The sequence below is a fragment of the Pelmatolapia mariae genome, linkage group LG15 (assembly GCF_036321145.2).
Source record: "Pelmatolapia mariae isolate MD_Pm_ZW linkage group LG15, Pm_UMD_F_2, whole genome shotgun sequence".
NCBI lineage: Eukaryota > Metazoa > Chordata > Actinopteri > Cichliformes > Cichlidae > Pelmatolapia > Pelmatolapia mariae.
This window is the reverse complement of record NC_086240.1, coordinates 14,539,162-14,553,129: the sequence shown is the minus strand read 5'-3', so window position 1 is coordinate 14,553,129 and position 13,968 is coordinate 14,539,162. Positions and strand designations below refer to the sequence as shown.

The 13,968-nt window shown below is 41.7% G+C and overlaps 2 protein-coding genes and 1 non-coding gene across 4 annotated transcripts in view; all 3 read left to right on the top strand.

Annotated features, from left to right (window-relative positions):
- The window catches only part of LOC134643461 (pleckstrin homology domain-containing family G member 1), a 42,797-nt gene extending 36,803 nt beyond the window's left edge, over positions 1–5,994 (top strand). For both annotated transcript variants that reach the window (XM_063495829.1, XM_063495828.1), the window contains exons 14-17: positions 50–241; positions 393–512; positions 625–2,440; positions 3,121–5,994. In XM_063495829.1, the coding sequence (XP_063351899.1) occupies positions 50–241; positions 393–512; positions 625–2,440; positions 3,121–4,100 (3,108 nt within the window). In that variant the 3' untranslated portion in view covers positions 4,101–5,994. The remainder of the gene's footprint in view (positions 1–49; positions 242–392; positions 513–624; positions 2,441–3,120) is intronic.
- A 1,754-nt stretch (positions 5,995–7,748) lies between these two features.
- tcp1 (t-complex 1) lies at positions 7,749–13,960 on the top strand. Its single transcript, XM_063495412.1, has 12 exons — positions 7,749–7,867; positions 8,347–8,432; positions 9,126–9,254; positions 9,583–9,680; positions 9,772–9,882; positions 9,995–10,176; positions 10,495–10,621; positions 10,931–11,106; positions 11,260–11,383; positions 12,763–12,955; positions 13,063–13,226; positions 13,539–13,960. The coding sequence occupies exons 1-12, from the start codon at positions 7,795–7,797 to the stop codon at positions 13,750–13,752; spliced, it is 1,677 nt and encodes a 558-aa protein (XP_063351482.1). The 5' UTR covers positions 7,749–7,794; the 3' UTR covers positions 13,753–13,960.
- Positions 8,115–8,252, top strand: LOC134643930 (small nucleolar RNA SNORA29). The gene has a single exon (XR_010096440.1). It is a non-coding gene; the product is annotated as a small nucleolar RNA SNORA29 (small nucleolar RNA).
- Positions 13,961–13,968: the final 8 nt, after the last annotated feature.

Sequence of the window (13,968 nt, the reverse complement as noted above, 5' to 3'; positions counted from 1 at the left end):
CTTGTGAACAAATTTTACTTAACCCAAAATGTGTTCCTTCTCCATGCAGCGAACAAGTCTAGGTGCCACACTGCTTTCTCCAGTGTCCCAGCTGGCTCTGGGCACAATTGGCCGCAGCCGTAGCCTCATCAACCAATCACAGGAGTCCTTAGATCCTGGCGATCACTATGACCACAGTGACCGGGAGGAAGGGGAGGAGTCACATCAGCAGGACGCTGATGATGAGGATGACAGTGGTCTGGTGGGTTTTGGCTACATATAGTTGTGCATTATATTTAAATTTGCCAAAAATATCCCTGTGAAATTCGGGGTTACATGGAAATCCCCCAGTTTGTTTCCATGTTAATCCAGTCTTTCAAACATATTGGTAATACTCTAAATTCTGCATTCAGGGAGGCGGAAAGAGGCTGCGGGTGCCTGGCAAAGGCAGTAGAAAGAGGCTGAACCCTCAGGCTTCTGTTGATAGCATTGAACAGTGGAAAACTTTCAACATGAGTTCAGCAGACCTACAGGTACAGTATCAATTTGGAGCTAATGAGAGATGCAATATAAAATTGTACTGGATCTCAGATTTTTCAGCTGCTTCAGTCACGTGCAATACAAATGATCTCTGCTGTCCTTCAGAGAGCCAGAGAATCCCTCGTACGGGACGGAAGTCACCACCCACCACTCCTCAGGACACCACACGTGACAGAGGAGCCTCCAGACTCCCCCATTCCCTCTGTAATAGTAACAGAAAGTGACCCGTCAGTGAGGAACATTTGGGCAGACCATCAGGCTCGCAGGGCCATGTTCCCCACCCGCCAGAGAACAATGCAGCCTGACGATGAAGACGAGGACATCTACCAGATGTTTGTTCCCACAGAGCCAAACGGACAAGAGCCAGAGGTGCCTTCAGAGAGATCAGAAGCTACCTCATCGCCAAGGACTGCTCGGCCCTGCAGCTGGCATGTTGAACAGGTGCCCACGGTGCAGGTTGAACCTCCACCCAGCGGTAGCAGAGTCCTGCGGAGGGCAAGCAGTGCCGGGGAGAAGGCTACAGAGGCTCGAGAGAGCCCCGAAGATGACCAGGCCGGTCACAGCAACCTGGAAGTGATCCACACTGAATCATCCAGCAATGATATATCTGGATCATCCTCAGCTGAGCAGCTGACAATGGATGATATTGAAAATGTTTATGACAATATCAGCTATGAGGACCTAAAGAGCATGGGCCTCATCAGAAGAGACCCTGAAGAAAGCCAGTCGCAGAAAGATGCTTCTACAGATGCACAGCATTCCCAGAGTGAGGCAGAGAGAGCAGTCAATGTTCCAGAGGTCAAAGAGTCCATGTCCAAACCAGACAGTTTGCCAGAGGACCATAAGTCACTAACACAAGATGGGAAGTCATTTGGGACATGTGAACTCAAAATAGTGGAGGAGGAGAATATCTATGACACAATCTGTTTTAGGGATCCGCCATCAACCGAGGTCATGGAAAAAAATGAAGGTGATAAATTAAAAGAAGAGAGGGACAGTGTGCTGCTTAGAGCATTTGTTTCTGAGCAGAGCTCCCAATTTAGAGAGGATGAAGGACCAGCCCCCTGCCTTGCCCCATGTTCTTCTGAGCCCGATTTTTCGTCTTCTTCCACCTCTGAGACCTTTTCTCAGAGCTCACAGAAAGGAGATAAGATGTCTGAGCAGGTCGATGAACTCTGGAACGACTTGGAAAACTATATCAAGAAAAACGAGAAGAAAGCTGATCGACTTCCTGCTGCATTCCCAGTGAGTGCCAGCGAGTCGCCGAAGAAGAGCTCGTCTGTCAAAAAAAGCCCTGTGAAGAGCACTCCTGTAAATACTCATGCAGCCTGTGCACCCACCAGTTCCCCAACACATCAACCTAAGCCCCCACCTGTCACTGCTACACCCTCATTCACCATCCCAGTTATCAACCTTCCTGAACAAAGTGAAGGTACCACTGAAGAAGAAACTCACAGCCCTTCTCCCGCATCACGCCCCCTTCCTGTCACCCCAGAGCCCGTCCCAGGAACCGTGAAGAGCATCCGCAACCGACTGGCTCGTCTAAGCAGCGGCAGCTTTCGCCTGGAGGATGACGATCTGGTGGAGCTTCCCCAGCGAAACATCTCTCAGAGAGAAAATTCCCTCAAGGACATTCACAGTTTGTTCCCAGGGGAGCTGGCAGGTCTGGACTCACCCCTGGCATCCTCCTCTCTCCTGCTGGGTGAGTCTGTGGACTTTCCCCTGGAACTGATGGACAAAACTAAGAGCCGTGTGTTCCTCATGGCACGCCAGTATAGCCAGAAAATTAAGAAAGCAAACCAGCTGCTGCGCATGAGGAGTATGGACCCTGGAGACTCTTGCAGTCGGGCCAGAGCAGAGAAGAAGCAGAAAGATCTCGCAGCCATCTTAGAGGAGAAGAAACAAGGAGGTGCAGCCATAGGTAAAAAATAATAATAATAATAATTCTCAGATGCTAGAGTATAGGTTTAAATTTGTTTCCATTTCGTGTTTCAGTGGGTAGAAATCTGTAGATCACCTATTCAAATAGCCATAATTTGACAATACAGCCCTTCTCTGGCAGCTCTCCTCTCCAACCAGACCAGCACAAACAAATGCAGTCACTTCATATGTGAATGAGGGTAGTAGCTTTCCTGTGCAGGAGAAGAAATGCAAGCTCGGAATTCAGCTTGAGGCCAATACAGTTACAGTGTTGCCATCTCTGACATATTTTGCCAGCAGGCCCTCTTTTAACATATCCAGCTGCTGGCAAAGCTGGAATAGCAGTTAATTCAAGTTTTTCATTGTCTCAATGGATTCACTTTTAAAACAACCAATAGGATTTTTTTTTTTAATGAAATGCCAATGATTGGCCAAAGGTGAGGTATAGATGTCTAGTTTCCTATTGAGACCACTTAAATTATATTATGTTGAGGTTATTATTGAATATTTGTCCAGTGAGGGCCAAAAATCTGAGTTTTAAGATGCTCAAAATACTGTTACATATAACAAAAGGAAAAAATGGTGCCTTTATTGTATACCAGTGCTGTTAGTTTATGAGCCAAAATGCAAACATACCTCACTCACACTTCTTTTGCATCATTTTTTTTCTCCCATCTTAAGGTGCACGGATAGCAGAGTACTCCCATCTGTATGACCAGGTGATGTTTAAAGATTCCTCCAGTCCAACCTCTGCTACCCCACATCACTCCCATCCAGGTCTGTCATCTTCTCCGTCCATGCCTGAGACCTCTCTGGAAGAGGACTGGCTCCACTCTACCTACAGCAACGGAGAGCTGGCCAGCTTTGTCTCCTCGTCTAGCGAGGTGGGGGAGGCTCGAGCATCTTCTACCCCTCAGCGCAGGCTTACTTCAGCCTGCTCCACCCCTTCTTTCTTCCCTCCATCTCCGACCACACCACCGGCACAGAGATGGAGCTCATGCATTTCGGCGCCTAGCGAGAAAGAAGAGCACGTGTACAGCTCCATTAAGAGACATCCTTCCTTTAATGCACCATCTTTGCCCGCAAAGTCCTCCCCTTCTGCTCAGTCAGTCAGTTCTACTGGCAGCCAACAGCAGGAGAAGTCTGGACTTAAATGTAACGGACTCGATGTAGATCGATCCACAAACAGACTTCATGGTCCAAGTCTAGGCCGAGCTGGCCGGCAAAGTAGCCTCCCAGAGCGGTCTACCCAGGGGCTTTCAGACCTCACTTTACACGATGGCCAAAAGGTGGTGGTCCTGAATCGGGCTTCTGCACTGAGCATACTCACCGCTACCCAGAACTACTTGGCCAACTTCAAGGACAATGGGGAAGATGACGATGACTATGTCGAAATCCGCTCAGAGGATGAGAGTGAACAACAGCGTGACAGGTTGTCGCAGAAGAACGGCAGCTCAGCCGCTCTTGCCGGTCAGAATCGGGGCGTTATCCAGTCTCAGAGTCTACCGTGCACCCCAATCCGCTCCTGCGACCCGCTGAGACCTCTGGACCACGAGCATCTGGAGAAATACCTGTGGAACGAGCCGCAGCAGAACCAGCCCAACATCGTCCAGTCTCTGAGGGAGAAGTTTCAGTGTCTGAGCTCCAGCAGCTTTGCCTGAGGCTATGTGTCAACTAAAAAGCCAAATCTATATCAACAAAGGGAACAATGCTGCTTGGCCTTGAATGCCCTACATCTTAAAACACAAAGAAATGTAAAGCAAATATAACACAACTCTCACTGTAGATCAGCCATATTTGTAATGACATGTTAATGCCTTTGCCTTCTGTTACAGTGCTTTGAAGTTTAACATAATAGGTGACCATTAACGGTCAAAACGCCACATCAAAGCTTGCATGTAAGCTGCCTTAGCACTTCCAGAGATCGGGATGGGTGGGTGAGGGGTCGCTAGAACAAAGCAAAGTTCTCAATTGTCTGTAAAAGGAGTCCAGTGTGACTGAAAAGATTTTAATATTCAAACTCTTTGATTGCTTTTTGTGTTGAACCTTGTAGACATAACTGGTGTCATATGAACTGTTGTACAGTAGTTCGGGATACTGACTGAAATGTACTCTCTTCTGTGCTCAAGGTCTTAGACTTAGACTTAAACATCTAGTGGACTTTGACAGATTGTGGCCACCACCATGTCAGAAGTACCTCTTCAGTGGTGTTCTTAAGGTTAATTTTAACTGCACTTTCATCTCTAGTTAATATTTACCTATATAGGAGAGGTGACCCAGATTCGTGGCTAGTTTTAAAAAAAATTTGCTTACACTATCAAACGGTTCCAAACAAGCAGCTTTACAAATATACAGTTCAGATTCGCAGTCTTCACATGTGCTACTCAGGCTAGTTTTTCACCTTTAGGTGGCTAATACAAGACCCAATAGGTTAAGTATGACTAAACATAGACTTGTAAGTCTATTTGAAGTTATTGTACATCACTCTGCCTACCACCTTTCTAGGGTATCGTGCTTTAAAAATTGAGAAGATGCTGATATTTTAGATGATCAATAAGAAATATAGGATTAAATATTTATTTTGAATCTGTGAGCAAATCGGAAATGTTTTTTACGTGTTAATGTCTGGGGCCATCCATCGTGCACAGCTTAAATGTTCATCTCAATAAATAAATTGTGCGTGTGTGTGGATTTTTTTTTTTTATATTATAATTTAACCTTTGCTTTTAAGAGGGACCACAAAGGAAAGGATTAAGGAGATTTACTACAGTACTGTATATGGTGTAGTTTTTTGTTTTTGTTTTTTTTTAATTATTCATCATCTTTTGTTTACCTAGTTTACGTCTTGGGACACTCCCAGCTGTCACACTACTGATATTACATCCTCACTCCCAGAAAGTCACCTCGACAATTCGTCAAGACATTTGTTTTTTCTTTCCCATCAAAGCAAACCCAAGATTTATGCCACACTTGTTTAATTTCTGAATGTCCTATTTATTTTAAAGCATCCCTCTGTTACTGCCCCGTGTTACTATTACTGCGAGCCACCGACTGGTTGTAAATGAAAGAATATATTTATTGAAAGAGTTTTATTATTATTTAGGAGCTCACTAAATTTGTATCAAATACTGTGAATATTATCCAAAAATGTTTCTATCACGCACTGCTTGATAAATACTCACGAAAAAGAAAACCCCACAAACATTTAAAAAGCACAAGATCGTGGCCTGTTGTTCATGTCAGGAAAATTGCGTCAAACACAAGTTAGGAATATGAAGTATTTTTGTTCCATTGTACATTTTCGTCCTGTTTCACTGGTGGGGATTGTCAGTTTTCATTTACTTTTTTTTTTTTTTTTCTTTTTTGCACTTTTTTTTTGTCCTTTTTTTTTTTACGTTGAATTTGTAAACACTTTGTAAAGATGTACATTTTAGGAATGTTATTCTTCTATGCCATAGGTATGCTTTTTAATGCTTTGATGTTTAAGTTAAGTCTACTGTATTTTTTTAACTGGCTAGATGTCGTGGCTCAACAAACTATGTTTGAGGTAATAAATACAGATTGAACTCACCTTTTGTGTGTGTGGGTTTTTTTTTCCTCTTGTTATCTCACCACACTGAATAATAGGACTCACAGCAGTCAGGAAACTTTTCGTTGTGTACTATAGTTCTTATTAGCAGCAGAGCATGCATGTCATTTGCAAACAGTTTTACTTAAGTAATGGCAGAACACTTCCCAGCACTGAAAGGCACTTCCCGGCACTAATGGTATGACTTTCAAAATCCTACATCACCTCATTCTTAAGTTATTCCATTCACAAACTTATGTGTCCGCTCTTCCTGGCCAGTTGATGACAATACCCCATTGAGCCTTTTATAGCTGAGCAGTCAAAACTAAGCCAAAATGCTAAAGTGTGTTTAAAACAATTTAATAATAATAATAATAATAATAATAATAATAATAAAAACTACACCCCATGAACCTTTCAGCTGAGGTCTGGACTTTGACTGCCTCATCTCAGCAACTTGCTTCTTTTCTTTTTCAGCCATTGTATTGTAGAGTTGCTGTTGGGTTGGGACCTGTGTCCTGCATAACTCAAGTTGGCAAAGCTTTAGCTGTCAGACAGATGGCCTCACATTTGACTCTAGAATGCTTTGTTACACAGAGGAGTTCATGGTCAACTCAGTGACTGCAAGATGTCAAGGTCCTGTGACTGCAAAACAAGCCCAAATCATCACCCTTCCACCGCATACTTGACTTTTGGTTTGAGGTATGTTCAGATACAGCTTTGCAAATATAAACCATGCTGCCATCCTGTTTTTATATATATATATATATATATATATATATATATATATATATATATATATATATATATATATATATATATATATATATATATATATATATATATATATATATATATATATATATATATATATATATATAAAGAAGAGGCTTTTCTTTTTCTTCCAAACAGGTCATACTTGTTCCCTCTTAATTCTTAAAGTAAGGGTGTACTTAGATTTCCACTCACTACTTTCACTCTTCATTTTGGCTTAGTTTTTGATAAATAAACATAACGGCATATGTCATGTTTTACAATTAATCTGAGGTTGTAGTTACCTAATCTTAAGATCTGCTAAGGACTAGATTATCCTGATATGTAAAACAGAATTTAAAGAGGGTGTACTTTCGTTTCACCATGACTTTGTAAATAAAAATATTTAATCCATTCGAAAGTAAATGTGCTTGAAATGGAAATATCATCTCTAATATATTATTTCCAAGCAACTAATTTGTCTCGCCGCTAAACATATAATGAAATTATTGAGTATATGGAATTTGTGAGTGAAAGCAAATATAAAATTAATTCAAATAGTTTTAACTTTCTGTTGATGTACTGACCAAAAATAAATACAAACAAATATTCATCTTTCAATACAAAAATAAAGAAAATACCGCATGAAACTAAGGAAAAAGTCGACAACAAATAGGATATTCATCCGCATAACAACAGTATCAACAGTAGCGGGCGCACAAACAGCTTTAGAGCTTCGGAAGAACCAAGAAGAAGAACTAGGGCGCGGCGCGGCTGTTTTGGGGCATGCTGGGAAATGACGTTTATAAGAAATGACTCAACAAAAACGTCGATTTGTAATTTAAAAAGGGAACGACATCACGTGAAAAAATGTAAAACATTTAATAGCGAGTTCTACCACACAATTAAAAGCTCTCATACTGAAAAGATCGAGATTTTTAAGATATTTTCTTCTCGAACCTTCTTCCCAGTACCGGTTTACCCATAGTGCACTGCGCCGCTTCCTTTCTTCTCGGTTGTGCGGTGGTCCAAAAATGTCGCTATTAGACGGTCCGTTAAATGTGCTCGGCCAGAGGACAACTGGCCAATCTGTTCGCACTCAAAATGGTGAGTTTATGCGCTGCTTAACTTTGTAGGTCAGATAAAATTAGCGTCTCTGCTATGTGTTTATTATAACGGGCAAGAGAACGGTTTTATGCAACACACGTGTGAATCACGCTAATGCTAGCTAATGTTAACTTAGAGATTGTGCTTCCTGTCTATTACTATTACTAATATTATTAGTAGTATTATCATTATACTACAACACTGCAAATCTATTCTGTCTGAACTGCAGCACGTGTTGCAATTGTCTAATCCCATTTTAGTACCGTCCACTCGCACTACAATGAATGGAGGGTTATGCTAATGGGATAGAAAAACTCTGTCATGGTCTGAAGGTGTGGCGAGCTGAATGTGCGCCTCTCTGAATGAAATGACAGCATATCCCTCTGACTGAGGTCCGAAAGGTCAAAGGATGTGCCTAGTATCTTTAGATGCATTGAACTTCACGCTCGCTAGTTACAGTTTCCTTTTTGCTTCTGCAGTTATGGCCGCAGCATCCATCGCCAACATCGTCAAGAGCTCGCTCGGACCCGTTGGCCTCGACAAGATGTTGGTGGACGATATCGGGGTCAGTATCACGTTTGGAAGCCTTTTGTATCACGCTCTGTTTATATGCCATTAAACAAAGGTTACTGTAGTAAGCAGAAGGTTTAGATTAGCGATCAGATACATGAAGAAATATCTTGACTTTCAGGATTGTTTGTATTGCAGTTTTAAGCAGCTTAAATCTCGACCCTCACAATTTCACTTTATATTAACATAAAATACCTACAACTGGTGAAAACAACAGACAGGAGTCTCCGCGGAGGGGGGTTGAGGTGTGCACTGGAGAAAAGAGGAATGAACGTCTCTAGAAACAAGATGGAATAGATGCACGAGTTTTATTGGCATTTGGACTATCATTTATGCTGCTGTTTCTTCTTTGTTATACTATCTTGTTGGACTTCCAACAGGTGTTGCTTAGAAAGTATTAAATCAGCTTCAGATTGTGCAAAATGCAGCAGCCAGACTTCTTACAAAAACCAATAAAACTGAACATATTACACCAGTCTCAGGAGCTTTACACTGGCTACCCAGTGCTTTAAAAATTGATGTTAAGACTTTCCATATATTGAAAGCCTTTCATGGCCTGGAGAATATATACTCAAATTGCTGTTCCCACATCAACCAGTGCATAGGTTTAGATCACGAGGCAGAAACTGTAATAACCACATAAAAGCCATAGTTGCTTATCAGTCGTGTTTTGTGGTTGTTTCGACAGGACGTGACCATCACCAATGATGGAGCAACCATCCTGAAGCTGCTGGAAGTGGAGCACCCAGCTGCAAAGGTCCTGTGTGAACTGGCTGATCTGCAGGACAAGGAGGTCGGGGATGGGACAACATCTGTGGTGAGTAGTTACCACTAGCTCCACTGGTGTTTGTGAATGTTTTAGCAGCTAATTTGTTGGATTTTACATAATACAGAGCTTCAGAAACTGAATTGCAGCATCCTGTTTTAGTACTATGCACCTGCTTCTTATTACGGGTGTGTGGCTATGCTAACAGGAAAGAGAAACTGTCCATCGTGATCTGAAAGGGTCGAGCAGCCTCATTTCTGCCACCCTTAAAGAAATGATGGTACAGTGCATGATCCGTATCTTTTGAGTTTTATTGTTGATAGAAAATTAAGCTAGTTCCCAGATTTTAGCTCTCATTGTTTGCGTTGATTTTTCTCAGGTAATTCTTGCTGCAGAGTTGCTAAAGAGTGCCGATGAGCTGGTGAAGCAGAAGATTCATCCCACATCAGTCATCAGTGGATACCGTCTGGCTTGCAAGTAAGATGATGTTAAATGTAAAATCATCCGAATAAGATCATCTAGGATCTGTTGCAGTTTTGTGATGCTCAAACTTGCCGCTATCTTTTAGAGAAGCAGTCCGCTACATTAATGAGAATCTCACTATTGGAACAGACGATCTGGGAAGAGAATGCTTAATCAACGCCGCTAAGACCTCCATGTCTTCCAAAATCATCGGAGTGTATCCTTGATTTGTTTGCAGGAAATCAGCAAAATTTACCAGTGTTTATATTTTGCATGTGCAGAAAACTCTTCTCACTCTCTAAAGTATCTGCCTTGACCCAAGCCTTCAGTGATGCAGACTTCTTTGCTAACATGGTGGTGGATGCTGCCATGGCTGTGAAGTTTGTGGACAGCAAGGGGGTAGCTAAATATCCCATCAACTCAGTTAATGTGCTGAAAGCCCATGGCCGCAGTCAGAAGGAAAGTTTCTTGGTCAACGGGTATGCAGTGAACTGCACAGTCGGTTCACAAGGTAAGTCTGTCACAAAGCCTGAAATTCATGAATTTTAAGTGTAAAAAGTGAGGATGTTGGTGATTTCTTTTCATTAGACTCCCATTTAAATTTGCTGCTATGTCTTTCCTGATGGTGTATGCAGTGATACGCGTGGGAGACAGTAACCATGGCTAAGAGAAAGGTAGTCATAGCAATTTGTGAACTGTGGCAAAGCCTCTTTTGGCCTGACAGTAGAATAGTTCAGGGACCGTTTTCCCCTTCATTCGGTTTTATAACTGTTTTTATAATTCATTTTTATTGTCCTTTGGATTTTTAAAATGATGTATTGTGTCACAGGCATGGTGAAGCGTGTCGTTAATGCCAAGATCGCTTGCCTGGACTTCAGCCTGCAGAAGACCAAAATGAAGATGGGTGTACAAGTTATTATTAACGACCCAGAGAAGCTCGACCAGATCAGACAAAGGTGATTTGTGAACTTTTTTTTTTCTTTAAACAGACACATTTTTAAGAATCATCCCATTAAATTTACTGTGTTGCTTCGTCATTAGCTGACACAGTGATACGCGTGGGAGATATCATATGCAGCCACATGTGAAGGCAGCAGCTCTTCCCTGAGATGCATGACTACTAATGTTGGCCGGACACTTTGTGCATAGCATGCCTTTATAAATATACTGTTTAAAGTGTTGCAGCTTATTGTGAAACTGATAACAAAGCTCCACACAATGGTAATGTGGAGGTAAAACTAAATATGTATTTTGTGTGGTTCCAGGGAATCTGATATTACCAAGGAGAGGATCCAGAAGATTTTGGCATCAGGCGCAAATGTTATACTGACCACTGGTGGCATTGATGACATGTGTTTGAAGTATTTTGTGGATGTAGGAGCCATGGCTGTTAGACGAGTTTTGAAGAGGGACCTCAAACGCATCGCAAAGGCAACAGGAGGTAAGAAAGAAGTAAGCTGCAGTTTGTGTCGATTGGCATTTACTGCTTTTAATATTCACGTATGCATTTAGATGCATCTGTCACACACTTAAATTTAGAGTTTCCACCAGCAAATATTCATGTTTGACCTTGTCTGTGTTTGTCTATTCATAGCCACCGTCTGCCCTTCTCTGACCAATCTGGAAGGAGAGGAGACGTTTGAGGCCACTATGCTTGGCCAAGCTGAGGAGGTTGTGCAGGAGCGTGTCTGTGATGACGAGCTCATCCTTGTCAAAAAGTAAGAAATAAGAACTAGCAGCTGCTTGAGTAGTGGTGAAGCAATACTAAGTCAGTTGCATGAGTATAAAGGATTTAATTAAGCGCACTTCTTCTACAGCTTTGGCAAAAGTTGAGGGTTTTCCCTTGTACAATAATTGTCCACATAAGACCCCTCCTTTTTTTTTTTTTTTTTTTTTCTCCTTTTTTTTTTTTGTTAATTAAAGGCTGATGTCATATTGTCGTCACCCTGCCAGGTGTGTGGCATAGTCATCCAAATTAGTAAATGCAGTAATTTGAGTAAAACAGTAATGCAGGATTTTGAAATCGATTCCATTGGTGTATCTACTCAAAATCTGAGTTTGTCTCAGTGACTTTTCTAAAAATAGCTTAGATTTTGCTAGGAGGCTAAGAGTAGCACTGGCAGCTTCCAGTTTTTCTTTTTTCTTTTTTCTTTTTTTTTTTATCGTGGCAGTTAGCTTTGAAAAAGTCAGGACTGTGTGATGTTTACAGATGAGACAACTATGTGTTTGTATGCATTGTTTTTGAGTGATTATGAATAATACAAATCCACTTGGAATAGGCTCACATTTTTCTGATAAAAATTGAAGTAATTGAATGGCATGGTCAGTTTGAATGAGCCATATATTTTCAAGTTTAGCATTAATTGGTTTAGCGCCTCAATACTGCTAGGGTATTGAGTTTCTCTGTTTATTCTGATACTGTGTGTTGGCCCAGTTTAACTTGAATGAGTTGCTGTAGGCTTGTAAACCATTGTATGACAACTGGAAACAAATTGATTGCATTCATAGCACAGCATACTGTGGACGTGGACCAAAAAACAAACAAACAAAAAAAATATCAGTCAAATGCCAAGAAATATTGCTAGCAGATGAGTTGAGAGCCTCAGAAGTTATTTCAGAGATAATGACTTCCAGAATGAGTCTGTAACTGATGTCAGATGCCATCTGTCAGTCTGCCCCAGGGCAGCTGTGGCTACAACTGTAGCTTGCCTCCACCAGTGTATGAATGTGAGAGTGAATGAATAGTGGAATTGTAAAGCGCTTTGAGGGCCCCGAAAAGCGCTATATAAATGCAATCCATTATTATTATTATGCAAGATTTTGTAACATACTTCATGTTACATTAACATGAAATGTGAGGATTCAGCGAGGACTACATTTTCCTTGAATTAATTGAATACCCAGGGAAAGTTTACAGACCTAAAGGACAGGTTTGGCTCGTCTTCTTGTCTCTAAAAACAAAGTTTGTTGCGGGGGATCAAGTTCTAGTTTTGGATTTGATCATTTTATATTTGATTTTAAAGTCCTTTTTTCGTTTCTACATCTAGAGTTGATTCTCATTCTGATCACTATATTTTCTGACTTTCTTTCCCCTCAGTACCAAAGCACGCACGTCAGCCTCCATCATTTTGCGTGGAGCTAATGACTTCATGTGTGACGAGATGGAACGTTCACTGCATGACGCTCTCTGTGTGGTCAAGAGGGTGCTGGAGTCAAAGTCTGTAGTGCCCGGAGGAGGTGCTGTGGAGGCAGCCCTGTCAATTTATCTGGAGAACTATGCTACCAGCATGGTGAGCTAGCAGCTGTTGGGAATCTGGGGTTGATGCTTTTTTTTTTTTTTTTTTTTTTTTTTTAATTAAAGTAAATTGTGCTCATCAATTTGCTTCAATCTCTTTAGGGTTCCAGAGAGCAGCTGGCTATTGCAGAGTTTGCTCGATCTCTCCTCGTCATCCCCAAGACGCTGGCTGTGAACGCAGCACAGGACTCAACTGACCTGGTGGCCAAGCTGCGGGCCTTCCACAATGAGGCTCAGGTTAACCCTGAACGCAAGAATCTCAAGTGGTGAGTCTTACCTCAGCTGCAAGTTTGTTTATTAGGCATTTCCATTCAGTTAGTCCTTAAACGAGCACACTACTAACACGTAATTACACTGTCAGTGGTTTGTCTCTGGTTCTGGCTCCGTCAGTTTTTGATCCTAAAGTTAATCTGCTGTTAGATTTGCCTATTTTGTCTTTAAACTGTTTAAATATGCCAGATTTTTAGATTATATATTTTTTTTTAGACAGAACTGTATTAAAGTAAGATTTTATTTTGAAGTTAATCTGTCTTGGACGCTAAGTGAATTTGCATATTTTGGATTCCCTTGTCCTTTAGGATTGGTCTGGACTTGGTGAATGGCAAACCCAGAGATAACCGTCAGGCCGGTGTGTACGAACCCACGATGGTTAAGACAAAGAGCCTCAAGTTTGCCACTGAAGCTGCCATCACAATCCTCCGCATCGATGACCTTATCAAACTGTTCCCAGAGCCGAAGGAGGGCGGGCATTCGTACCAGGAAGCTGTGGAGTCTGGATCACTGCAGGGTTAAGAGGCTCCAAATTGGTCCCCATAGATTCAACTTCTGTATTTATACTCGAGAAGCTCTCCATGGCTGTTGCTCTAGTGTAGGCTGTGCACGTTGCCTGTTTACTTTTCTCCCACTCCCTCTGCCTTGGAGCTCTGTCTTCTAGAAGAACTGTAAGCGATTGCTTTTTTTTTTTTTGGACACTTAATAAAGCTCAGATGGTTGTAAATGACTGCTGGA

Excerpts from the sequence above, each read along its gene's own strand:
- tcp1 (XM_063495412.1), top strand. The coding sequence starts at position 7,795 with ATGTCGCTATTAGACGGTCCGTTAAATGTGCTCGGCCAGAGGACAACT. Across the intron at positions 8,433-9,125 it reads TGTTGGTGGACGATATCGGG|GACGTGACCATCACCAATGA; the intron begins GTCAGTATCACG and ends TTGTTTCGACAG. Across the intron at positions 11,384-12,762 it reads GAGCTCATCCTTGTCAAAAA|TACCAAAGCACGCACGTCAG; the intron begins GTAAGAAATAAG and ends CTTTCCCCTCAG.